This window comes from Octodon degus, unplaced genomic scaffold (assembly GCF_000260255.1).
Source record: "Octodon degus isolate 3935 unplaced genomic scaffold, OctDeg1.0 scaffold00024, whole genome shotgun sequence".
Lineage (NCBI taxonomy): Eukaryota > Metazoa > Chordata > Mammalia > Rodentia > Octodontidae > Octodon > Octodon degus.
Window position 1 is genome coordinate 9,840,584 of NW_004524600.1, and position 27,439 is coordinate 9,868,022.

The 27,439-nt window shown below is 40.0% G+C and overlaps 1 protein-coding gene across 2 annotated transcripts in view; it reads left to right on the plus strand.

Moving 5' to 3' along the window:
* The window catches only part of Pde7b (phosphodiesterase 7B), a 346,847-nt gene that overhangs the window by 300,717 nt on the left and 18,691 nt on the right, over window positions 1-27,439 (plus strand). For both annotated transcript variants that reach the window (XM_012514082.2, XM_023712215.1), the window contains 6 exons: window positions 5,693-5,844; window positions 6,690-6,753; window positions 8,983-9,078; window positions 11,393-11,493; window positions 14,016-14,147; window positions 26,469-26,560. In XM_012514082.2, coding sequence (XP_012369536.1) covers window positions 5,693-5,844; window positions 6,690-6,753; window positions 8,983-9,078; window positions 11,393-11,493; window positions 14,016-14,147; window positions 26,469-26,560 — 637 coding nt within the window. The remainder of the gene's footprint in view (window positions 1-5,692; window positions 5,845-6,689; window positions 6,754-8,982; window positions 9,079-11,392; window positions 11,494-14,015; window positions 14,148-26,468; window positions 26,561-27,439) is intronic.

A 27,439-nucleotide genomic window follows, 5' to 3' on the forward strand; every position in this document is an offset into this window, starting at 1 on the left:
TCAATGGTTACAAATTTGATGAAATGTTTCTTACCTGAGATATAATCAATCATTTATACCCATTACTCAAAGGTACAAAATATATTAAAAGTCTTAACAGAATAAAAAAGGCTATGAATAGCCACTAACCCAGAAAAAAAGTCATTATAATAATTAGTACAATAATTAGAAGCATAAAGTATTTGTGAAAATATTAATAGGCTAGTCCATTGGACTAATCCTCTAAAGTGCTCATGTTAGTTTTATGGAGTTGGATCTCTGTGTCTGCTTGCAGCCAACTCGGCTCATTTAAACATACAGACCTTCCTTGTCCTTGGTATCACCGCAGTGTCTCCAGCACCAAATAGGAACTGCTCAGCCTCCAGGGATAACTGGCATCTCTTTCATTATTTTCTGGCTTCTTATTAATTTTTAAAGATTTTTCCTTTCTGGAATGCTGTCTTCAAGGTTTGAAAGTCTATCTGCAGTTTTATTCACACAGTTTTTCCAGATTTCAAAAGAATTCTTAATTTCCTGAGTACCTGTTTGAATCTGTTTCATGCATTCTAATTTTTTTTTTTTTTGTATTTTAGGGAGGGGGCTACAGGGTGTTCAGGGTCTCACTACTAGATCGGACTTGTAGCAATCCACCTGTTTACACCCTCCCAGGAGCTGGGATTACAGGCTCGCACCACCACACCCAGTCCCAATTGCTTCCCAGTGTGCCCCAGGGGTGGGGCCGGCATGGAAGGCCCAGGATCAAAACCCCACCCCTGCGCCTGCTTGCAGGGGCTTTACTCTGCTGAGCAACTAATTCTTTCCTGTACTGTTTGTTTACTGTTTCTATCATTTTTTATTCTCTATTTTTTTAATCTAGATCTTCTTTAGAAGAGCTGATCAATTCTTTCATGATTGTTGTCATTTCTTTTTTTACCTGAGAGATTATTGGTGATCTGATTTCTTCTATAGCCTGATGAATTGTTTCTTTACTTCAGTTGCTACCATTTCAGAATCTTCAAGCGTGTAACTCCACGTTGTTCTTGGTCCTTGTCTCCTGGACTTGTTCTAGGTGGGCTGGAGGTCTGAAATATATATGTACACACACAAGATCGCTTAGATAACTGTACTGCTGATTTCTGCTGATCTACTGAAAGAAGCAGTTAATGCTTACTTTTTTTTCTTTTTAATTTTCTATAACTTTTTTAACCAATTTTGCATGTTTATATTTGGTAATCTGAACAATTAATTTAAAGACAACAATATACAACATAACAACCATTGTTGAATTTCTATCATTTTGTTTAGTGGAATTCTGTATCATTTATAATTTTTTACTACTTTTTAGTCTCTTTAAAAAATAAAAAAGATTTAATGAAGAAAAAAACAGTAAGCACTATTACTTTCATAATAGCATCTCTTCTGCATCATTTTCTTGTTTTCTAGATAACTTACATAGAGGTGGCAATGGCATAGAACTTGGTATTTTAGAAAACATTGGCCATCAGTTAACACTGCCACTTGACAGCTGTCTCCTTGTCCATCTCAGACTTAAGTTTGAAAGTGCACAAATAAAGCCTAAGCCTCATAATAACCAATTCACTGTCAAACTTTGAGCACTCTTGTGGTTAAATTTTCCTGTACTATTTTAGAATTTGGGAATTTTCAGAGAATATGTAAAAAAAAAAAAAAAGTAGATCATTGAGCAAATATTTCCCTTTGTATATGCCTCATGCATAACATAGAAATAATTGAGTTCATTTATTCATTCAGGGCACTGATTTCATTCTATATGGAATTATTATCACATTTTCTATTCTCCTAGGCAGCAAAATTCCTTAACACAGTAGTCAGTACCTGATGTTTCAGATTTTCTCTTCCCAGTTTTTCTCTTACTTTTTCATCATTAAATAACTTAAAATTTATATAAAATTTTCAAGAACAGAACAAGCCATTTACATTTTCCCATATACGTTGTTACATTTTGCAGTACTTGCCTTACCACTATCAATTCTTTTCTTAACCACTTGAGAATTTGTTATATACATCATATCCCTTTATCTCTAAATAGTTCAACCTATATTTCTAAAAGAACAAAAATAACTACGTTTGTGTAGTTCCACTATCACATTCAAGAACTTTGTAAATATAATATTATTATCTCATATATAGGGTCATATCCAGGTTTTACCAATAATCCTAATAATGTTATTTATGTAAATTTTTCTCTGATCCAAGGTTCATCTGAGGATCAAGAATTAAATTTAGTGTCTGTGTCTGGGAGCCGAATTATGAAACAATACCTGAGGTTGTCATCCTTTCATGACGCTGACGTTTTCTATGTGCACCCGCTGATGGTTTCAGAGTGTGCTTTAAGCTGGCTGTTTCTGATGTTTCCTCATTCTTAGTCAGACGTGCATTTGGGGGCAGGAGGCTACAATTCATGAGCTACATGAGACAGTGCAAATGTCAGCTCCTCTCTCCCGAGTACTGAACCCTAAGTGAAGACAGTGCACCTTGTGCATTTGTCACTAACAACTGCCCATCACCCTGCCGGTAAGTCACCTTCAGGAAATGCTTTATCTGGCAGGCTTTTCAGTGTTCCTTTATAATTTTAGTATCCATTAAGGATTCTGGCTTGATTCAGTTATTACCATGGTGACTACAAAATTATGGTTTTTCCAATGGTATCATTTATATGTATTGGTTGGCATGCTCTACAAAGAACTTTCCTTTCTGAATTTATTTACTCACTTGCTTACTATAATATGGATTCATTGATTCTTATTTTAGTCAATGGTTTATAATCTAGTCTTCCATTATTTATTCTGAGGCTCAAATTTTCCCAAACTTTTTCAGAGGGACACCTTAAAAGTTGTCTTCTCTGTCATTTTTGAACGAGCCATCATTTTGCAAACTCTCCTTTCTTTTCTGGCGTAACAAGACATTGCCATTCATCCCATACCTTTCCTGTCCCGGTCTTAGAACTGGCCATGTTGCCAAAGTGGTCTGATTCCTTTTAGCAAGAAATTGAATCTAAAACCAAAACCTGGGTGCTAGACGTGCTCACTGGTTTCGGGGTCACGCTGCTTGCAGATACGCAATAGACTATGCCACGTTAAAGTACAGTTCATGCTCAGCTCTGAGTCTGCCTTGTTCCTGACCCCTTAACAGCATTTGGTACTTGGGAGCACACTTTCCTCATATATGCACTTCTTCAGCAGGGGTTCCAAGAAAGACATTTTCTTGGTTCTCTTGTGATGATCCTTCTCTGGCTTCTGTAATTTTCCCTGTTCTTCTCCACACCTCCTCCTCCTCCTCTTCCTCCTCCTCCTCCTCCTCCTCCTCTTCCTCCTCCTCCTCCTCCTCCTCCTCTTCCTCCTCCTCCTCTCCCTCCCCCTTTCTCTCCCCCTCTCCCTTCCCCCTCTCTCCCCCTCTCCCTTTTCCTCGCCCTCCTCTTCTCCCTTCTCTTCTCCCTCCTCCTCTGCCTCCTCCTCAGCCCCCCTCCCCCAGCTCACAAACAGCATCTGCTGTTGCTCCCACATGCCAGGATCAGGCCAACTCCTACTCCCGCTAGCTATCTGAGCTGCCTCTTCTGTGTGGAAGGTGTTTCCCTGGATGCCCACTCAGTCAACCTCATCACCCTCAAGTTTTCATCAAATTGTGCCCTCTCGTAGCCATCAGTGACTGTGCCCACCACAAACCTCTGATCCTCTGTTCTCTGCTTTAATTTTCCCCACTACACCTTCTAACTTATTTATAATTTCTTTATTTTTATGTTGTATGTTGTCTTTCTCTGCCAAAATATAAGCTCCATGAGGAAAGAGATACTGGTTTTTCTTATGGAAGTAGCTAGAACTGAATGATCTCACAAAGGATCCACAAGAGTGCATGCTCCAAAGGAGGCATTCATTTCATAAAATAAATGAATGAATCATTGTATCCTGTACTTTGATATAATAAATCATGCAAGTGAGTCCGAACCCACCAGCAGAAGGGAGTCCACATATACCATTTCTAATATTAAACACTTTGGTCTTACTCCACTTACCTCCATATGGATATGTTTGTCTCTTTTCATGTACAAAATCTAGATCTATTTTAAGATAAAAAAAATAATTTTAATCAGGCAGCATTTCCAGAGAACAGTAGGTCTTGCCAGTCCTGAGTCGCGCATTTGCATGCGTGACAGAAGCTAAGTGGTGAACACTGCTAGCCATGCCTGGCCATCAAGAGAGCCCATTGTCGCCTCTGTTTCTGGGATTTCCTTTGACTTTGGGTTCCAGAGTGTGAAGTGAGAGATGGGAGAAATGATGAGAGAAACCAAAATTGCTTTATACATGAGCTGTACATTTTCTCACTAAAATTTTTAACTAATTTTATTGAGAAAGAAATAGCAACGAGACAGTTTCAAAACTGATTAGTAGGACAGTTTCAATAATTAGCACATGGCATACTGTTGTCTTCATAGTAATTATTCATAGCACAAGATGCAGACATGATATCCTGTCCAAACACTATTAGTACAAATCTTTCTTCTCATTGAATTAAAAGAAAGTAGCTGTATATCTATCCTAACTATTTTGTATATACAGATACGAAATGATCCTTCATTTGTATCCCCTTTTTTTGTTTAATTTTGTCAGAGATGGGTATTCCATTGCCATTTAAATATTGTAGATGGGTGAATTTTCTGGTATTTGTTTCAGAGTGTGAAATGGGAGATGGGAGAAGCAATGAGAGAAACCAAAATTACTTTATATGTGAGCTGTACATTTTCCTACTAAATTGTTCGAGTATCTCTATGCCCAAAAGCAGCAGCAGATGTCACGTATTTGGCCCTAGAGTAACTCATAAAACTTCAGCTGAGATGACAGACCTTGACAGACATTCTAGACAACCATCATGATGTCACAATCAAGTGATATAAAGGCTGGCCAAATAGCCCAGCAGACTGAAGCACCTGCACACAGGCACAGGAGCCGAGGGTTCTGTCCTCAGGCCTGCCATGCCGGCCCCGCCCCTGGGGCCCGCTGAGACGGCAATTGAGACTGGGTGTGGTGGCGCACACCTGCAATCCAGCACTTGGGAGGCTGTAAACAGGAGAATCACTGCAAGTCTGATATAGTAGTGAGATTCTGAGCACCCTGCAGACCCTTCCCTAAAATGCAGAAAAAAAAAAAAAATCAAGCGATATAAAGTATTAAAATATTTTTACCACCAAATCAGAAATTTGTGCCTACCAGTAAAAGAAGATACTCCCTGTCTGCTTCATGTTAAGAAACATTTTCCTTACAGCTTTTCCAGCTCAGGTAAAAGAGTTCATCAGAATGGAAAGAGTATGGGGTGAGAGTTTGTTCCAAATTTTTGAGCTCCAGTTCCAATGCAACAGGAAAAAACCTCATTCCAAATACATGCAGAAGTGTGCAGCTGCCACAGTCCAGCAAAAAAAAAATAAAATTTTAATTCATATATTCCAAGTCTCCCAAAAGTACATTCATAAATATCTTGACATTTTAATAAACACCATAGAAAGAAATATAATTTATGTTCTAGAACAATTTCCAATATAGCACTAGATAGTCTATGTTTAACTCAAGCTAGCCCTCAAAGTAGTGAGATCATCTTTTACATCTCTCTCCTTTTAATGTGTTACTTTTTACACAGTGGATAAAATAAGCTCTCTTTTAAATATTTCAACTTCTGCTTCCCACAGATACAACACACTCAGGGGAAATTGGCACCAAGAAAAAGGTGAAAAGACTGTTAAGTTTCCAAAGATACTTCTATGCATCGAGGCTTCTCCGTGGCATTGTACCACAAGCTCCGCTCCACCTGCTGGATGAAGACTACCTTGGACAAGCCAGGGTAAGCCTACCACTCCCCGCCTCCCTGCAGCAGCCTGGTGGCCCAGAGCCTGCCCTTGGCTGACGGCACCTGAGTCCTACTCCACTCCTAGGACCTCTGTGACTCTGGGTTGGTTAGTCATTAATACATCTTGACTTTGCCCTCAAACACAGCTGCATGAGAAAAGGTATGTGCGGTTTCAGAAGCTATAGAGAGGACAGAATCTATGATTGTGGGTTTTGTGTCAACATCTAATTCTAAACATGGGTATTTTAAAAAAGAAAAATTTAATAGTAAGTGTGCATTGGACAATAAGGCTTTAAGTCATCCAATATATTCCATTTCTTACTTTTAAACGTCCCATCCAGTGGTTAATTTTACATTCAGTCCACACTAGTAGCATCATGTGTCCATCAAATCCTCCTTCCTTCGATATATAGTAGCTCATGATATGGACCTTTTTACTGACCCACAGTTTAACAGACACTGACATGTGGGCTCTCCATGAATGAAGGCCACACCACGCACTCTACAGCATCACTGTAGTCAGTCCTCTGAAGTCCACAGCATCACCCACGGTTTTTTTGAATGAAGAAACTGCAGCACAGAGAAGTTAAGGATGGAAGCCAATGGTCCACTGCCAGGAAGAGACACAGTAACAAGGGATCAAGCAGTTCAGCTACAGAACTCAACCCTTAAACTGTCATTAGAAAGTAGAGTAAGATTTGATTTACTCCAAACCAGTTGTACAGAGAGAACAGTGTGATATTTCCAACATCTTAATTGTTTAATTCACTGTGTCTCAAAGTAAATGTTTGGTTCTCAGTGTGATTCATTTGGGTGTTATTTTTTGTTTACCTTTTCAGCACATGCTCTCCAAAGTGGGAATGTGGGACTTTGACATTTTCTTGTTTGATCGTTTGACAAATGGTAAGTTACCCAAAAGAACTCTCACTGAAATACACAGCATAAAATGGGATTCATCTCATGAGAAACAAATTTATTTTTAAACATGTTAGTCTTTTTTTTCTCCTTTCCCAACTTTCATAAATCTACAGTCATTCAAGAAGCACCAGAGCAAAGGAAAAATAAGCTCGTTAAAGAATGAGGGCTGCATTTAACCTTAGAATCTTAGGACAGTTTCCTTTTAACCTTGATAATCGCAAAGGAATTATGAAACCACAGATTAAATTTTTTGTTTGCAAAATACTTTGGCCACATCCAAAAGTAGTAAGTTCATTGTTAGTCAATGAAAACTGGAAATATCAGGTCATACCTCATCAATCCTGAGTTACAGGGCAGCCTGTGAAGTTTTTTTTAAGTGATCTGAGTCTGCCCTATTGCAAGTATTGTTCAAATACATTTGACAACATCAGAAGAAAACAATTGCTGAGGATACAATGTAAGCCTTCAAGCAGGCCCAGGGGCCGGGCTTTTGCTCCCGGGCCCTGCCATGCTGGTCCTGCATCCGGGGTGTGCTGAGATGGCAATTGAGACTGGGTGCGGTGGTGTGCACCTGTAATCCCAGCTCTTGGGAGGCTTAAAACAGACGGATCACTACGAATCCAATCTAGTAGTGAGACTCTGAACAGCCTGTAGAACCGTCCCTAAAATACAAAAAAAAAAAAAAGAATAGAATATAAAAGCCCCGCCTGCAACTGAAGAAAAAAATAAAACATCTATCTGTTTCACCTTTTAAGTTTTAGGGACCATAAAAGCCTTCCTTAAGAAAATAGCAACATCTTCATCTGTCCATTAAATAAATATGGAGACGCATAGGGAGCCAATGAAAGGCATTAGAGTTAATGCTGATGTTAATATGTCTTAACATCTACCACACTTGTGCTTTAAACCATTACAGATGGCTTTGTCATTGTTCTATTACTTAGCAAACAATGCGCAATAAAAGTCATAAATGAATCTTCACATCATGGAACAAAACTGGGCCATCAGGAGATGAATCCCATAAGCTTATGTTTCACTTCGCTCAAATCAGCTGAGAAATGGATACTGACAAATGAAATTAACTGTTCACAAAAGAATTTGTCACCTAGTATTTGTTTAAAAGAGAATACAATTAGGATTGTCATCAAAATATAGAATGAGCATATATCAACGATTGTATTAACTCAATGAGTTAGAAATCCAGTAAGATGCTATCATTTGTACAGAAGTAGAATTCAAAGAACATAGCTTGTATGCAGTAAGAAATGCTGAAAAGAAGTAGTAGTAAAATGGAGAGGGAGAAATCGGTCAATTTAATTTTTAAGTCCATGGGCAAGAATCATTTGTGATGTATTTGTTATCCCTAACTTGAGTTATGAAATAATTTGAAGACAATACATTTACAGAGACCTACTAAGTGAGGGACCCTGAAAGAGTATGATTAGGGGACTCCTAATCTTTCTTTCAAGACACCCTGGCTGGTCCATTTCAAAATCTTAAACTAGTCAGGATTTTTAAAATTCAAACTTATTACCTTTAAATAAGCAATACCTCATGAATGCTTACAAGTTACTATAGCTTCAAGGTTGTAACTCCACTGGCTTGCATTCTAAACTATCTCATAGCCAAACCACCTCTCAAGTGATTTTTTCCATAGGAAAAATAATAGGCTAATACTGTTAAGTACTACTGTGGTTTTTTGTTTGTTTGTTTGTTTTATTTTGTTTTTGGTGATACTGGGAATTGAACTCAGGACCTTGTGCTTGCCAGGCAAGCACTTATTCTACTGAGCTATCTCCCCAGCCCCTACTCCTGTGGTTTAAATACCCCTATAAAGTAAAGTTCACTGGGAATGTTACATTTCAAGCCATTAACAGTGGGGGGGTTTTAATATGTATGTATATTTATGTGGGTCCTTGACACTTCAGTAGGCACACTCCTTGTTCTAATATCATTATTTCCTTTATTTTAAGGAGAAAATCTGAGCTAACCTTATTTGTAGAATAAGAGAAAGTCTAGGCCAGATCATAGTAATAATATTCTGTATGCTTGAATACTGTCAGATCCAAAGGGAAGGGGAGGGGTTCTGTCCAAGAAGTCTCATTACAGGGAGACTTTGGTGTAGATGCCTCAGAGCTATCTCCCAGTCCTTTATTTTCAGTCTTGATAGTTTAGTGCTGATAAAAGTTAAAGCAGATAACTGTTCTCCTCTAGGAAACAGCCTGGTAACCCTGCTGTGCCACCTCTTCAACACCCATGGACTCATTCACCATTTCAAGTTGGATATGGTTACCTTGCACAGGTTTTTAGGTAAGTCTTCATTTCCATATGCCTAATCCCACCTCCATGAATAATCTCAGTGCCTAGTACTCTGCAAATAAAGTGGCAAGATCCAGAGCAGGGTGGATAAAGGCCTCAAATTAATTTTAAACAATGAAACATCAATTTTAAAACATGGTTTACCTAACTTAAGTCATTACCTAGCTTAAATTGTCTACTTGATTAGTTAGCTTTATAATAGATTAAGGCTTTATAAACAAAACCATCAAGAAACATAGCTGTTAAAGAAGATTCTAATCTGCTTTTGTATTAACAAAAACTCTAGCAGGTACTGAAAAATTCTAATCAGCACATAAGTTGTTGAAAATCTTCAATAGAGATTTTTTTAAAAAATAATAATGATAGTAACTACTATTATGTAGCACTTATTATGGGCAGGGTATTTTAGATAAATTATTTCTAACCATTTAAACAAATCTTTAGGTTGGATCTCATTGTCACCATCTGACCCACAGTTCAGGGCAGGTAAGAGGAGGTCGGTTACCCTCCCAGGACCAGGAGCTCAGCACTGGCAGGACCTCCAATCACGCAGACCCCACTAACCTGAAAGTTTGAGATCTTTCTGCTCAATTGGCCCATCATTTTTAATCAAAAAGCAGTCCTGGCTCTTCTTTGGTTTTGTTCATATTCTTATTGATCTGTCAATGAATTATCCAGGAAAGATTTTCAATCACCAAGTGGCTTCCCTCTACCGCTTAGCGGGTTTCTGCTGTGCCACCTCTTCAACATCTTTGGAAGAATCACTTCTCTAGCTTGCCACATGGCTGAGTTCTGAAGTGGGAAGCTGCGTTACTGTCCTCAGGAGTAATGTACCAACAGCCTCAAGAGCCAGGCTTACATGGTGCTTACATCTGGGACCTATCCCAAGGATGTGCATGTGTTAATATTTCGAATCATCACAGCAACACCTTGAGCTCAGAACTGCTGTTATCCCCCATTTTAAAGAGAAGGAAGCTGAGGAAACTGGTAACTAAGTAATCTGCCCACTACAGATAATAAGTGAGAGTCAGGGTTTAAATATAATTGCAAAACAAAGCTGCTGAGTAAAAGTATGTGTGGCAAGGGCCAGCGAGATAGGTCAGTGGACTAAGTGTCTGCTTAGGCAAGCACAGGGACCAAGGTTCGATTCCCAATATCATATGCTGTTCTGGCCACCAAGACCAGGTATGGTGTCACACGCCTGTAATCCCAGCTCTAGGGAGGCTGAAAACAGGAGGATCACTACCAGTCCGAGCTATGTAGTGAGACTTTACCAAATACATAAAATAAAATAAAAGTATATGTGGCAAACAAATATCTGAACATACAAAACTTGGATTCTTGCCTGAAACATAAAGAACTTCAAGCTGATTATATTTTAACTGTTTGAACAAGGTAATGGCCATGAATAGGGCCAGATAACAGGCTTGTCTAAAGGAGAAGATATAGATACATATTCTTTGGACACAAGTATGTGCCAAAAGAACATTTTTAAATGAGTTTTGGTAACTAAATTGCCACCACAACCCAGAGCCAGATTCATAGCACATGCCGAGAGACTAGGGTCCCACTCACAAATCTGAACTTGCTGTCCATGCCAAGTATACCACATCCTATGCACTGACTGGATTCTGAGCTGTCGCAGGCTCGTGGCTTCTGTAAACTGTCAACCAGAACTTTCTCCGCTGTCATTCAATGTGGTTCCAAGAGCACGCTGAGCCTTGCATTAGACTGGAGGGATATGAAAGGTGACATCTGACCTTGAACACCGTAGATATAAAGCCAAGAAGGCTTCATTTGGATCAATGCAGTACTTTGAATTTCTACCTGATCCTCTTGGGTCAGTATTTATTATTCAAGAGGTAATCCAGTCATTGGGCGTTAGGAATCTGATGCTACCAGGGCTCTGAAAGGAAGCTTCATTTATGCCATATTATTCATAAATGGCAGCAAACTTAAATAATTAAACGATGGTGGGAAATAAAGTTGTCTTTTTCTTACATATTTATTTTCTTTCTATGAATGAGGGCCTTCATGAATGTCAGAAAGGGGTGATTTATGAAGGAGGTGAGAAATCCCAAGGGACTAACAAATCCGGTTGGCCTTTCTCCCCTCCAGCCCTGCCCCCCAACTCCAAGCAGCTCAGTAAAGCTGCCAAGTTCTTAAACCACTTTCATTTTCAAAGTTTCCCCAGGCTGGGCATGATAGAGGCACTGATACTTTTTAAGTAAAAGCACCCTCAATAATCTGGTCTAGTACATCATTCTTGTTTTGGTTTTAGCTGAGTTATCTGTTTATCTCCTAGTCATGGTTCAAGAAGATTACCACGGCCAAAACCCGTATCACAATGCTGTTCATGCCGCTGATGTCACCCAGGCCATGCATTGCTACCTGAAGGAGCCAAAGGTAAAGCAAGACCCCGCCAGCCCTTGCCACCTGAGATGCCAAGTAAATGCCTGCTAGGTTCCCAATTACCCAACACATCCAATCAACTATGTTAGGAATCATTCACAATATAAGTGCAAAACTATTTATATTAAAGTTCCAGAGCCAGCCAAATAGCTCAGCGGATTAAAGTGCCAGCAAGCAAGCGCAGGGGCTGGAGGTTCAATCCCCAGGCTTGCCACGCTGGCTCCTCCCCCGGGGCACACTGGGACAGCGATTGAGACTGGGCATGGTAGCATGAGCCTGTAATCCCAGCTCTTGGGAGGCTGTAAACAGGTGGATCACAAATCCAATCTAGTAGTGAGACCCTGAATACCCTGTAGACCCTTCCCTAAAAAATACAAAAAAAAAAGATCCTATATCAGCTCGGAAAATCTTAGCATATCCATGAAAAAGGATATGAACTTTCTGAACTTTCGATTTACACTTTCAAGACTGCATTAGGACAAAAGCAACATTCTCTAAGGCAATCTACCTCTTAGATGTTTTCAGTGCCCCCAAGAACAAGCTCTTCTGCCTGTGACCTTTACCGCCAACAGCACTGACACTGAACTTTACTGAAAAGGTTTTCCCCCTCATGATTTTTGATCAACAAATGGAACCAAAAGCCATTAAAAGGGTCAAGTTCCATTTCTCACTCAGCCAGCTGGATGTCCTGAATTCAGGGCCCATGAAAACTTATGAATGTCAAAGGTATCTTAACAAGAGTATTCTAGCCCAAAGTTTAAAATGAAAGCAAAATGATAATGTTCATTAGTCACGATCTGAAGCAATTCTTAATTATACAAAATTTAAGAGGGGTAATTTTTGCTGTTTTGTGTTTCAGTACTTGGGACAGAACCCAAGAAGCACTGAACTACATCTCTAACTTTTTATTTTATTTATTTATTTTGAGACAGTATTTTTTTTTTGTCTTCAATATTTGAGATTTTATTGGTTGTGTTGAGGATCAGTACACATGATTCACTTTTACACAATTCTGAACACACATAACCAAAAAAGCCATGTATTGTTTTTCAGTTGTTCCAGTGACTTTCCAGAATCAAATGTAGAGGCAAATTTTCTGTAAGAGACTTAAGTACCAGTATCTTCAAATGCTGACAAAGTGCTACTTAAGTCCCACCAATTCACAATTTTGTATCACATACACTATAGACCTAAATTTTTGATCTTTCACAGCACATTAACAAAATGAGGCAAACTGGACGACCACTACAAAAGATGTTACAGAGTGTACATGATTCTGACAGGTCAACAATTAGGAAGTAGTTTTCTTTAGGAAACAATTCTACTAAAAACATGGGAATAGAAGTCATTTGAAGTCTCCAAGACATATTAAATGCAGGACTGTAATTCCAAATTGCCATTTAGTATGCTTTGTATTGCAGAATATAAAATGAACCCCCACCTGTGGAATGTTAAGCTGACACCCAAGACAGTCAAGGCCTGCCATAATTCAATATCCTACTATTTCGGGTTGTACCAAAAAATAAACAACCAGAGAATGATTTCACCTCTAAAAAAATCATTTACACTTTAAAAATGTAATGAGGTGGGATTCTGTAGCCTAGCTTACTCCATGGCCTCAAACTTGTGATCCTCCTGCCTCAGAAGTATCTGGGATTCCAAGTGTGCACCATTGCACCTGGCTGAAATTTAGGTTTCTGGCATCATGTACAGGATGAGTTTTCTTATAGTTTTTGAAAAATGATATTCCAGACTAAGGTTCTGCTTAGTTCAATCAATTTTACCAACCCACTAAATATAAAGGTGCTTTAACATCAAATGTAAGTCTACAAATGTCAAGCAGGTATTTTTAGGATAAAGCTGGATAGATGTCTCCTACCTGTAAAATACCTCCAAAAAATTACTGGTTTTGCTTTTTAGTCTCTAAAAAGTCCTACAGTTGTAACACCACATAGTTGTAGTTTTATTAGCACTGGACTCCCATTTTCTCTCTTACTCTCCTATCTAACCAGAACACAAATGATTCTCACATATTCTCCCACTGCTTATTACATATTAAGGAAATATGTAAAACTTGCAATTAAGCCCACTTCTTTTAAAGAAATGGCAAAGAGATATGAGGTGAAATACAAAAATGATTAAATGAGTCCATCTGTTTGGCCTTAACTTTTTCCTTCATTTACAACTTTCTCTAGAAGCAAGGCTGATTTCAATCCTGGTCTTCTCCCTGCCCACTAAATAACAGAGTTGCAAATAAGCAATGTCATTACAATAAAACAAAACAACGTGGCCGTAGGAAAAAGAGGGTACCTGAGTGATCCACACAACTTGGGTTTATTCAGTTACCTTCCACACAGCCCTTTGGTCTTTTCTGGAAATTCCATTGCATATCACCTTGTTGAATTCCTCTGAGGGTAAAGATCTAAACAATGCTTCGTTCTGCTGTATTTAGCCCAGACAAATGTCACCCTACCTGTGGAAGCACACCAACCTCTCGGCTTGATTTCTTTCAACAGCTGGCCAGCTTCCTCACACCTCTGGACATCATGCTTGGACTGCTCGCTGCAGCGGCTCACGATGTGGACCACCCAGGGGTGAACCAGCCATTTTTGATCAAAACAAACCACCATCTTGCCAACCTGTATCAGGTAAGAGAGCCAAACACGGGGCCAGACACAGACACAGAACAGCCTTTCATTTTAGGCTTAGGGCCTAGAAATGACCTTGTCCTTGGAGACAACCTTCATTGAAGGTCAGGGTCAGTCACAGAGCTCACATTCAAAGAGGATGGGTTTGATACAGGTCCAACATTCCCACCCAAGGAGATTGAGCTGATTTACAGGAATTATCCAAGGAATCTGAACTACTCCAAAGCAAGCTCAAAATTCTCCTAAGTCAGGATTCCCGAAGCTACTCTCTGATGGTGGTCTAAGTGTGTCTGTCTCTATGGAGACTGGTTTGCACACAATGACCAGCCAAAGTCAGTTCTTGCAAACCTTCATTCAGTAGGTACTTCACAGGCATAATCTTAATTGAGACTTAAATCTCTGGGGCCCTTTCTAAACTTTATTGGCCTCTAAAATCAGATGTTAAAAAAAAATCAGATGTTATCAAAAACAAAAGGCATACTTTGTTCTTGAAAAATAATCCAGCAACATGAATAGTTCAGTCTGAAGAACTCAAAAATATGATATCACTTCAGATATTAGCCTCGATATCATAAGTAAGTTGCTTTCAGAATTTTAATATGGTTCTCTGGATACCTTCAGTTGTCAACAAAATCACCTCATATTAGGCAATCATATATCTCAATTTTAGTAGATCTTTTGAAAATAAAATGGACTGCCAAGAATTCCTAACAGACCCCCATAGAACAACTGCACTAAACAAGATTCTGCAGCCTACGATGCCTTTATTTCCAGTAAAGTAGAGCTGGGATATGAAAAAAAGCCTTTCTCTGCCCAACAGATGAGCCTCTAGCACAGGCAGAAATTAGCTTTCCACGTTTACCAGTCCACCTGCATATCAGTTGGCACCTGAAGCCAAGACAGCACACCCATGTCTCCAGCAGAGTGGCAGCAAACCAAGCCTTTCCTGTTGGACTAAACATTAAACCACAATAAATACCAAATAAAAACTATTTTTTCCAAGCCATCTCAGAAGCCGACTGCATTGCTTAAATAAAACATACACAAAAGACCAGGGGGAAGAAATGAACAACTACCGTGAGTCCCCAAGTAGATTTCAATTCCTGACTTCTGCAAATATCTGTTATTAGAGATGGCAAATCAATCAACAAGGTTTTCTACTTGATTCATTCCCACATTATGTAAATGCTTACATAATTCCAATTTCTTGTTATCAAATAAATCATGTCAATGAAATATTAAATGAACATATACTGATTTGGACTGATTTGTACATAAAAAATTAGGAGTCCTGACACTGCTTTCACATGTAGTATATAACAAGACACATGGATTTTCAAAAGGAATACACTCTAGGGCCAGCGAGATAGTGTACTAAGTGCCTGCTCAGGCAAGCACAGGGACCAGGGTTCAATCCCTGGCACTGCATGCCACACCGGCCCCAGCCCCGGGAGCACTGAGTCAGAGACAGAGTCCAGGCATGATGAGGCACAGCTATAATCCCAGCATGGGGGAGGCTGGAAACAGGAGGATCACTACGAGTCCAAGCTGCATAGTGAAACCCTGTACAAAATGCATTTTTAAAAAAAGAAAGATAATCTATCTGATACAAACACTAGATTTCCTCAAAATAAAGAATTCCTAACTCAAATTTGAAGCCCAGATAATATTCAATCATTTTTATTTCAATTTCTTTACTAAAAATAAACTTCCCAATACAACCAAATTCTATTTCTTCAAACTCAACATAGCTTTTTGTATTTCTATCACCAATTTGTTACTGCATGTATCAGTCACAATACTTGAATCTAGGAGCATCAAGAGGAAAAAAAACACAACCTCTGCATTTGTTCAATTCAGGTGCTCAAAATGAGCAAAATTCAAATGAATTTAACAGTCATTTGAAAGGGATCTTAGGAGTGAGCTACAGGTACACATAGAGATATAATATTTTTGTCTTTAACAATTTAATACCTGTGGTTGTCTTTGTACCCAAAGATGTTAGTTACCACAGTATAGTGAGGCATTGGTTGTTTGTTTGTTTGTTTGTTTGTTGTTTTGGGGGGCTGGCTTAGCCCTGGGGTGGGCTGGCATGGCATTTTGCCTAAGCTTGCCTAAGCAGATGTTTTAGTTCACTGAGCTATCTTGTCAGCCCCTGGGCCACCATTTTTTCAGAAGGAAATTTATCCACCTAAAATGAATAGCCTCATTCCTGGGAGAAAAGAGAAAGATAATGGTGAGAGAGAATTTCAAGCAGAGGGCTCAAAACCCGTATTTAAAAGGTCCTATTTTTAGAGCCGGCCAAATAGCTCAGCAGATTAAAGTGCTTACAAGCAGACAAAGGTGCTGGGGGTTCGATCCCTGAGCCTGCCGGCCGGCTCCACCTCCCAGGACACGCTGAGATGGCAATTAAGACTGGATGTAGTGGTGTTCATCTGTAATCCCAGCTCTTGGGAGGCTGTAAATGGTGGATAACTAGGAGCCCGATCTAGTAGTAAGACCCTGAACACCCTGTAGACCCTTCCCTAAAATACAAAAAATTCTTCAGAAAGACAAATACAGCATGATCTCACTCACATGTGGTATTTTACAAAGTTAATCACAGAGATGTTTCAATTATAGAACAGTTGTTACCAAAGTTAGGGAGAGGAAGGGCTGGCCAAATAGCTCAGCGGATTAAAGCACCTGCAAGCAGGTTCAGGGGCCAGGGATTCAATCCCTGGGGCATGCTAAGAAGGCAACTGAGACTGTACATGGTGGCATGTGCCTATAATCCCAGCACTTGGGAGGCGGTAAATAGGTGGATCACTACCAGTCCAATCTAGTAGTGAGACCCTAAACACTCTGTAGCCCCTTCCCTAAATAATACAAAAAAACAAACAAAGTTAGGTAGAGGAGAGATGAGGTGGAAACAAGGGAGGGCGGGCCAGCAAGTCTGCTGTCACAGGTAGGAGTGAGTTGTGGTGCTCCTTTCCACAGATGAAGAGCTAGCTCCCAATAGCCAGAGGACAGGATTTATTTTTTTTCAAAGTTTTATTGATAAACAGCAATGAGACAGTTTCAAATCAAATCGGAAGTACAGGTTCAACAAATAATACGCTGCATATATTCTTCTTAGTGATTAATTGCTGTACAAGAAGTGGACTTGTGATCCTATTTACAAACACCATTAGAACAAATCATTCCATTTATTAAGAGAATGTAACTATATATCTATCCTAACCACTTTGAATACACAGATACAAAATGGACATTCATCAGTATACCTCATTTTTTCTAAGTTCCGTTATTGAATATTATAGGTGTGTAAACTCAGCAAAATATTCTAAAAGAGTCCAGTAGCCCAAAATAGCATTGGGTCTTCTGTTTAACTGGCAATGTCAGAAATTATTGACCTGAGTCCCCCACAGCTCAACATAACAGCATGGCTTTATTTCCTATATTTCGTCTTCATACTTTTCTACTGGATGGTTAAGACCAAGGTAAAGCAGGACCTGTGCAACAAGAGTTGTAGCTTTTTGGTCTGAGAAGGTCAGTGAAATGCCCTCAGGATTTATCTTGAGATCCTGTACCTCAGATTGTAGAACCTTTGTCAGTGCAGCCATGTGGATGAGTCACGGCCATTGCTTGGCCAATGTGCTCTCTGTGAAAGCCAGAGGACAAGATTTAAAACACACTCAATATACAGAAATGAAAGTTTTAAGGTGGCGCATATGCTAATTAGCATGATTTTTATCATTCACAATGTATACATGAATCATAACATCACAGCAGACTCCATAAATGCACAGTTATGTCAATGAGAAGGTAAACAAAAATAAGAAAAAGATACTGCCTAATAGATTATTTAACTAATCTTTACTCAACATCTATTATAATTGAAGCACTACGTTGAATGTTTTGATGTATTATAGTATATTATTTCACCTTCCCAATACAGCAAATAATTATCATACTTATTTTCCATAAAAGAATATTGATACTTGGGAAATGTGAGGGGTTTTTTTCCTGAAAATAAAAAGCTAATTAAACTGATGCCTTTATCAACAGCCAAAGTACCTAAACACTGCACACACTGCCTACAAAACATATTATTCATGTATTACCTGCAAGAAACTAAGCATTCTTCTGCAGGTCCTTCTCTCTGAGTGTGGGAAATAAAAGGATTATAGGCTTTAATAAGCACTTTAAAGTACAGAGCTACAAACAAACATGAAGGGAAGTCAGTAGGGATAGAGAAGTTGATCTGCCCATGGTTTTAGAAAAAATAATCACAAGAAGAATGACGCAAACTGAGACTCTAAATGCGAATGATATGAGAGCGGGGATGAGGACGGTACATCACGAGCTGCATACTTCTGAGATTAAAAACTGAGATTTCAGAGTAACTAACAAGGGACTGTCCCCGGCCCCCAGCTGAGCACAGCTGTGCTCAGGTCTGCATCCTGGCCATGTCAGGATTAGTTTCTATTCTCTAATACAAATTGCAAGTTCCAGGGCCGGCCAAACAGCTCAGCCGATCTGCAAGCAGGCTCAGGGACTGGGGTTCAATCCCCAGGCCTGCCCCCAGGGCACGCTGAGAGGCGATTGAGACTAGGCATGATGGAGCGTGCCTGTAATCCCAGCTCTTAGGAGGCTGTAAGCAGGCAGATCACTAAGAGTCCAATCTAGCAGTGAGACCTGAACACCTTGTAGACCCTGTCCCTAAAATATAAAACAATAAAAAAATAAAAATTGCAAGTTCCTTGTTAAGATGTGGCTTGGTTCAAGAGAACCTAACTGCACTGAGTTGTGGGTAAGGAACTCCCCTAATTTTTCAGGTTTCAATTTGAAGAAAAAAAAATTATTGTTATATAATCATTTTGAACCGGTCCATTAATAACATATTTTTACATCATGGAAATGTGGCTTTTTAGCCTATCAAAATCCTGTTGGTTGAGATAAGGATGGGCTTTTGAAAAATTACAAGCAAATTTTCCTGAGATGTACCTATCTATGCTTTTCAGAAAGAAGGCCTACAACTTTCATCAACAAGTTTTAAAATAAATTATAGGTTCACAAAATGTTAAGAATTGTGGTGACAAGTGATATATATATATATATATATATATATATTTTTTTTTTTTTCATACACATTTAGTCAACAAGAATACCGTGGAGAGAGTGTGCCAGGAAATACATAGCTTTGAGACCACCCTGTGCGTGACTTTGTTACAATCCAGACTCACTATAAATGAGATAAAATGGAAGAGGGCTTCCTCTCCCTCCTTTTGTTAACTATGCCCTTTTAGTTCTGAAAAATAAGATGATTGCATAATGCTCCAAGCGAGCTTCTGCCCTGTGATAAAGCGCACCAGGGCAGCGAGAGTGAAGGCCGGGTCAGAGGGCTCCCTCCTCCCACTGTCTGCCCTCCGGGCCGCCTCCCACTGCACCACCAGCCGAGTCCACCCGAAAGGCATTGCAGGCGCTTCCACTGGGCACCTCGCTCATCACACTGGCCGCAGTCCCGGCGCCAAGGCAGACCCAGAGGGAAAGCAGCGTGGGAGAGATAAGGGCAGAATTTGCTTTCTATCCCTCCACCCTCCAACCCCACAAGCCCAAAGTAAAGGTGAGCTCAACAACTCATACCATAAGCGTGAAGGCAGACAAAGTATCAGCTAGCATAACTGTACAAGCGACTTTTTCAGGCCTACTTAGAATGTGACTGCTTTGGGAAGGACGAATGTGCCTCATCCGCAGGACAATGAGTGCGCCTTGAGGCGTGAAGCTAAGTGGAGGAGATCACGTGGTTTCTCCCGTCTGAGAAACCCAAATATAAATAATTTAAAGAGCAAGATAACAGAGAGCTAGCATGAACTAGAGAGTTAGCGCTTTTGCAAGTGGGAAGAGGAGTTGGAGATAAAGGAAGATGAGTGAGTTAGAGATAAAGGAAGATGAGCAAGGAAAGCAAAAAGGATTAAGAGGCGTTAGATGCATCTGCAGACTCCTCGTGATGAATGTAACCACTGTGTACAATAAACATGAGAAGTTACAAATAAGCAAAATGTGATTCCTTTTGATAACATCCAACTACATGTTAATGAGTGATAGAACACACCATATGAACAAAGAAATGAATAATCCATTGTTTCATAAACCACTTTAGATGCCACATTATCTTGTAGATGTTTATATCACTTTTCTTAACCATTTGCTTCAGGCGCTGAGACAGTTAAGCATTTTTAATTACTTTTTATGTTCAACAGTGCTGAATCACAAACATGAAACCAACAGAACCAGGAAGAATTTTACTTCCATGTGGTCCTCTGATCCTGCCTCAAACACACATGTGCAAAAACTGCATTATCTCACACGCCCTACAAGACAAAAGGCATTGTGTTAAAATTTTAAGAAGAGAGGCTCAGGTTCGATTTTCTGTTTCATCCGGTTGCTGTGGGCTCTGGCGTGAGCACAGGCTGCCCAGCGGACAGCAAGTAATACCGGAATTCCTCTGTGAGACCCAGGTCTTGGGCAGAGGCGGGTGAAAGGAGAACGGATGTCAGCGGCAAGCCGTTCAACAAGGCGAGGCCGTAAGTTCTTGAGGGACCAAGGTCTTGCTCCAGACCGGAGATACTTCTCTGCCTCTGAGACCTCCTGGGCTGGGCATGTGGTGTGTCACCAAGGGAGCCACTTGCCTTGCTGGGGGAGAGCTCTGCGCATCTAATATTTCTCAGAGTCTTGCATCTTGTTTCATGAGCAATTGAAAATGAAAACACAGACTATGTTCCTGTTGTTTTCTTCTTATATCTTCTGGATTAAAAAGGCATAATTACTTTTGATTCCTGCTGTATGCCAGGCTTGATTAACCAACAACACTCTCAATGTTTCAACCAGAAAGAGTCCCACAAATAGGAGAGAAGCCAGTTTAAAGCTGCTTTGTATGCTAGCAGCAATGCCAGGTTCTCTTTGTTAAACAGCCTCTTGATTTAAATTAAAAACCTATGTGGATGGTTTGTTACATGACAGACATTTAGCTATTATCCAACAAAGAGATTGTTTTGTTCCTAGAGTGGGTCGTATTTGATAATTCAGACAAAAAGTAAAATCAAAATTTTACCTTCAATATAGTAAGGGTTTTGTTTCTTCTAAATTAAAATTTTAGGGGCCGGGAAGATAGCTCAGCGGCATAAACACTTCCCCAGCAAGCACAAGGTCCTGAGTTCTATCCCTGGAACCAAAAATAAAATAAAATTCTAGCAGATCTTTGTGGCCACAAAGATGTTTGCTCTTTCAACTTCAAGATGGAAGTTATTCAGCTGGGGCTAGAGCTCAGTGGCTTAAGTGCCTGCTGGGCAAGTGCAAGGTCCCAAGTTTGATCCACAGTACTGCAAAAAAAAAAAAAAAAAAAAAAAAGATAGAAGTTATTCTTAAATCCACAAGGTGCAGTCCGAGGCAGGAGAATGTGAAATTGCTGAGCTAAAGCGTCTTCAAGGCAGGTAGATGTGGTAGCTAATGTGTACTCCAAGACCATCCGGGACTTCAGGGGCTATTACAGTGAAATCATTTCCCCATATGTTCAACTCTGTGGCCATTTCTATTTTCTTCCTTTTCTTTGTCTACCTTTTGCTGACAAAGGTCAGAGTTGTGACAGCCAGCTGAGTCTGTCACAGCAGAGCTCCTCCATGTTAGGGATGGCCTTAGCATCTTCAGCAGTTCACCAGGGAGCACCAGGACATTCAGGCCTGTGCCCTAGCCCTCACCACTCCCTAGTTTGGGGGACCCCGTTTTCCCTTCCCATCACGTCCACATGCACTCACAGCCTTAGCTGGATTCACTCCTTGCTCCCACTTTGCAGCCAGGAGTCTTCTGACACCCACATGTGACCACATGAATTCCTGCTCAAAATCCCAGTGCTCCTTGGTTTTATGCACAAAAGGCCAGATGCAGCGTACTAGCCCCAGGTTACCTGGCCCCTGTTATTCCTCCAGGCCTTCCTCTCCACTTCCCTACAAGGCTCCCGAACATCATCAAGTCAGAACTGCTTCCTGTGTCCCAATGTTGCAGTCATTCAACAAATATTTATGGAGTACTTAAAACATATTTAACATGCCAGGTATTAGGAATACAGAATATGAACAAAATAAGTAAAATTCCTAAATTATCCTAGAGGACACAAAATTAATAAAATATGTATATATTAGAAAGGGATAATTTCTAATGATTGAAAAGTAACAATAAAATCAAGAAGAAATACATAGCATCCCTCTTGCCTACAGACCTTGTCACATGTTCTTCTGCTTATTTTAATCAAATATATTATTACATAGTATATTTTGTTCAAATCAAATCTGTACTAGAACATAATGCCTATACTGAGCTCTCTTTAACTCACTCATCCCTTTATTCTCAATGTGGCCATGTCTTTCTCTTGAAAACTTTCTTTTCCCCTGAAATGCATCTTCCACATCCTTCCTACATGGTTTCAGCCTTCTATTGCTTCCTTTATCCTATATTCATCAGTTGCCATCGCTTAATTAGAGACCGATCTTCCAGATGGCCAGTAAGTCTCCACACCTATTCATTCATGTGGTTGCTCAGTACACAGCGCAGGTCCAGGGCTCAGTAGCTACTTCTGTTGATTGTTATGTTGTGATGAAGGCAGCACTCAAGAGACACCAGGCAGTTTGAGCAGACATGATCGTCTCATGATCTTTTCATTCACATCTTGTGACTGACAAATACCACCTGGTATATGCTATGTTGTGAGTCTCTCACCTGATCGTGATTATCTGTGCATGAGTAATTAGAAGAGCCTATTGCCATAGTAATTTAACATTTTCTGTGGCATGTGTCTAAGGATTTCACACCCTAAGACCCCAAGGCTGGATTCTATCAAATCTTAATCAAAAATTCAAATCAGACTCTTTCTTTCGAAGGTTCTTTGAACTTTTGCAGCTACTGGTGTTGAGTGTTGGTAGATTAATTGCTCAGGATCCACTCAAGAAATATTTACTTACTTAGGAGGCACTGGGCCACATACTGTGGGACAAAGATGAGTAAGATATGCTCACTGTTCTCCAAAGCAGTCATGGGTGGCAGCAGTTTTCAAACAGAATATGTATATCGTAGGGACACTGAAGGCTTTCCAAGAGGTACACAAGCATGAGTAGTGTTAACAGAATCCATTTTCAGGTCCTTAAACTGACCTGCCTGGAATGGCTTGCAGAGCAGTCAAACCAGTTCTAGTTTTTCACTTACGTTTTTGCAACCACCCTGCAGAACAGAGGTGTAGCTCTTACCCATTCTGAGTCACACTGCATATTACCCTGGGCATAAAAACACCAAAGGAACCAAGGGAAATGTCAAAAGAAGTCTCCTATACCGGAGGTGCCATAACTCCCTCCTCCTCCATCTCAAAAACTGATGTGTCACCAATACATTCTTACTGTCAAGCATAAGTGTTTTTCCAAGTTTTCAATACAGAGACCAGTGAGATAGCTCATGGTCTAAAGCGCCTGCTTAGGCAAGCTCAGGCAAGTGCACAGGGACCACAGTTGAATCCCTACCACCACATGCCATGCCAGCCCTGCCCCCCAGGGTGGGCTGAGCCAGCCACACACAAAAACAGTTTTCAATACAAATAGGTTTTGATTATGTAGTTACTGGTAACAATTGCACAATAAACTCAAGCTTAAATTCTTAGAGCCTAATGTTAGAAAGATCTTTTAATTTAAAATTTTCAAATTTAAATATTTTTGTTGCAGAGAAATATGATAAGGTAAAAGATTTTCACATGTAAAGATATGTATTACACTAAAACAAAATTCTTTGGGGGGAGAGGGAATGAAAATGTAAGTTCCAGGGTGGGGCATGTAGCTCAGTAGCAGAATGTGTGTCCAACACTGCGAGGCCCTGGATTCAAATCCCACCTTGATTCTTTCCTCCTTGCACTGCTCTTCTTTCCTTTCTCTCTGGAAGCCATTCAAGTGGGCCTGCTTCCAACACAGTTCTGGCTAAGACACTGTTTTTGTATAAAGACTTCCACAAAATGGTGTGTTCACAATCATATCCTCTACTGTCCTTTCTTCAGTACCAACTTCCAAGCCCATTCAATTTCCTTCCATTTCCTGATGTTCACCAAATAGGGTTTCATCAGCAAGTCTCTCAAATATCCTTGTAGTCTGTCTTCAGGAAGATTATTAATGAAGACACTAAGTCAGACTGGCATCAATAACAACGCTTAAGGCCATCCTCTACACACTTCTGTTCTACTCAACAGGGATATTGTGTCATTTATTATCAGGTCCTCTTAGTTTTCTGGTCCCTTAAAAACTTCACATGAGGGCATACATGTCCACATCTGCTTAAATTACTTCTGCAAGTGAACTAAAAGGTGATTGAATTAAATGTCACTGTAGGATTGAACATCTGTTACATCACAGTAACCTATCACTCTCCACACTCATAAATCTTCACAATCAAAACAAATTAGTCTAGCATGTTATGTCTAACAAACATTCTCTTTTGTCATGGATGGCTCAGGCCCAAAAGGAGATAGCAGACCAGTGGATAAGAGTAATAAAATCTCATCACTGATTCAAATGTGGTCAAGTAGTGAATAAAGAATAATAGCTCCTTGGCAAGGAGAGAAATAAACAGCAATATAACAGGCTGGACAAAGATAGGTGGAAGGCTCAGCTTCGTGCAGCTCGTTAAAACAAAGTCTGGGGGAGAAATCCTTATCTGACTTTAGAACCAGGAACGGCTCCAGTTTGCTTTAGCTTGTATTTTCCTAATGGACCCTGGAGTGTGTCATTCGCAGGGGTCCTCTTTTTCCACTTGCTGAAAAGCAAAGGGGTACATAGGTGGTGTGGGAAAGGCATCATGAGGGGACAGTTTGTAGTCACACTCCTGGTTCCTTTTTTTCTTTTTTCAGAACCAGGGAGTGAACTCAGGTCCTTGCACTTGCCAGGGAAGTACTTATTCCCCTGAGCCATCTCCCTGGCCCCTTTTTTGCTTATTTCTTTTTGCTTTTTTTAAATGCAGTAAAATAGAGATGACCTTTAATCTATCACCTTAACTATTTTGAAGTAATTCAATGATAGTAAGCACATTTGTAATGTCACACAGCCATCTTCCCCATACATCTGTAAAGCTTTTGCATCTTGCAAAACAGAAATACCTGTGAAACAATAACTTTGTTCCTTTGTCCCTTTAGCCTCTGGCAACCACCATTCTACTTCTTGTCTGTAGGATTATGAGTGCTCTTAGATACCTTATATAAATAGAATTGTACAGTTTTCCTCACTTTTAATCAATGCTATTTTATTTTTTATTGTTGTTGATGCTGTTGTAAATTTACATCCTCTCCTAGAATGAGAGGAATAATGAACAAAAAATCAAGAAAATAAAGCAAAAAGACTGCCTAAGGTTAACAAAGGTTCTTGTCTTATGAAGTCACTGATAAGGATATAATTTTTGCTAATTAGAACAAAACACAATGGATTATAAAACTGTTATTTATATGGCTAGTTAAACGTTCACACGACAAACGCAGTTAAAGTAACGATAAGCCGGGGAGATACTCAGTAGAATAAGTACCTGCCTGGCAATCTCAGGGTCCTGAGTTCAATCCCCCATACCACAATAAATAATAAATAAATAAAATTAATTAACAATAAGTTAAAGAAGAGTGTGAAAATAGTAGACAAGAAATATCAAGATAATCGAACAATTATCAATTTAACAATTGCAGATTTTAACCCATAGACCTAATGGACTAAATATCAATATTCTGGTGCTGAAGGCTATTGACAGAGCTGCTTCTATGACATCAGTTTTCAAACTTTATTGTACATGAGAATTGATCAGCACAAGCCAAGTGAACCAAAACAGTGTTGACCAGGACTCGGGAGTTGTGAGCTGGCCTCCATTCAGTTTGGCAGGGTAGCAGTGGATTATGTTATGGCTATGAGACTGTGGGATCCATTGCTACTTGTTTTAATGGCTTCACTTTCTCCCCCATGGTTAGTGCTGCCTGACCAAGCTACTGAGCTCAGAGGCAGAGGCAGTAAGAAGGATGCTATTCACAGAGCCTCATTTGGCCCTGAGGTAAAGGATCTGCTAGGCCTGTCCCTCTGCCACCCTCATGATAGCCTTAGGGATAGCCCTCGTGATGGTTCTACTTTGTGTTTCTTTTCTGGTCTACCTCTGTGTCATCAGGATACAAGCCATCAGGAGGGAAAACGTTGGCCTCCGTGGAACTGCAGTCACAGTAAAAGATCCCTATCTGGCTTCTCCCTCATTTATAGCTTTTGTTTTTCTTTCTTTCTTTCTTTCTAGAATATGTCTGTGCTGGAGAATCATCACTGGCGCTCTACAATTGGCATGCTTCGAGAATCGAGGCTCCTGGCTCACTTGCCAAAGGAAATGACGTAAGTGCTGCCGAGATGAAACAAACTGATGTAATGGGCACCCAGGAAAGATAAGGGCCTTTTCTGGGGTGCGCCAGCTTTGGACCCCTGTTTGAAGGGCGAGGAGTCAGCGCTGTGCTTCCTGCCTGCCCTTGGTTGTCTATCGGAGGAGACGTGGTGTCAGCTAACGCAACCCAGAAGCCACATTCTCCCTGCACACTTTGAAAGGGCCTGGAATGCTCTGGGACTCAAAGTCAGGAAAAGGGATAACAAACAGCTCTCAGCTTTCACACTCCAGCATCAACACTCTGCTTTGCCAAATTCCTGTCCTTTATGTTAGCAAAATTGTCCTCCCGTTTAGATCCAAAGAATAAATATTTGTTAAGAAGAAGCCCAAGAATTTCCAAGCTAGATTTAGGTCAGGCTTGAGTGTGTTTTGTAATTGCCAGTCTTAGCAAACATAGTCATCAAAAATGCTCTTCCAAAATGTCTTTCAATAAGCAAATTAACTGGCCCCCAACAAGTTTTTCACCATTAATTTGTCTAATGTCCCTTGCATTTTAAACAGAAGAGGAAATAGTAGCTTCCTGATCTAGTGTTTGTTGGCCTCCATATGCATGCTGAATCTTACTGCGTGGAAGGCCATCTCCTCATTTACCACTTGTCCCAAGTTAGGCTGCTTTATTATCTTCCAAGAGCACCACTAATTGTGATCTGTTTGATGACAATGTACAGAGCCCATGGGAACTAACTGAGTGGCAAAAATCGATGACTGCATCCTTCTTTTTTTTTTTCAGGTTTATAGTTAGATTTTTATTTTATCTTGAATTTTTTTATTGGTACATTTTATATATACATAGTGATAGCATTCATCATAGGGGAATTGTACCTTGCTTCAAA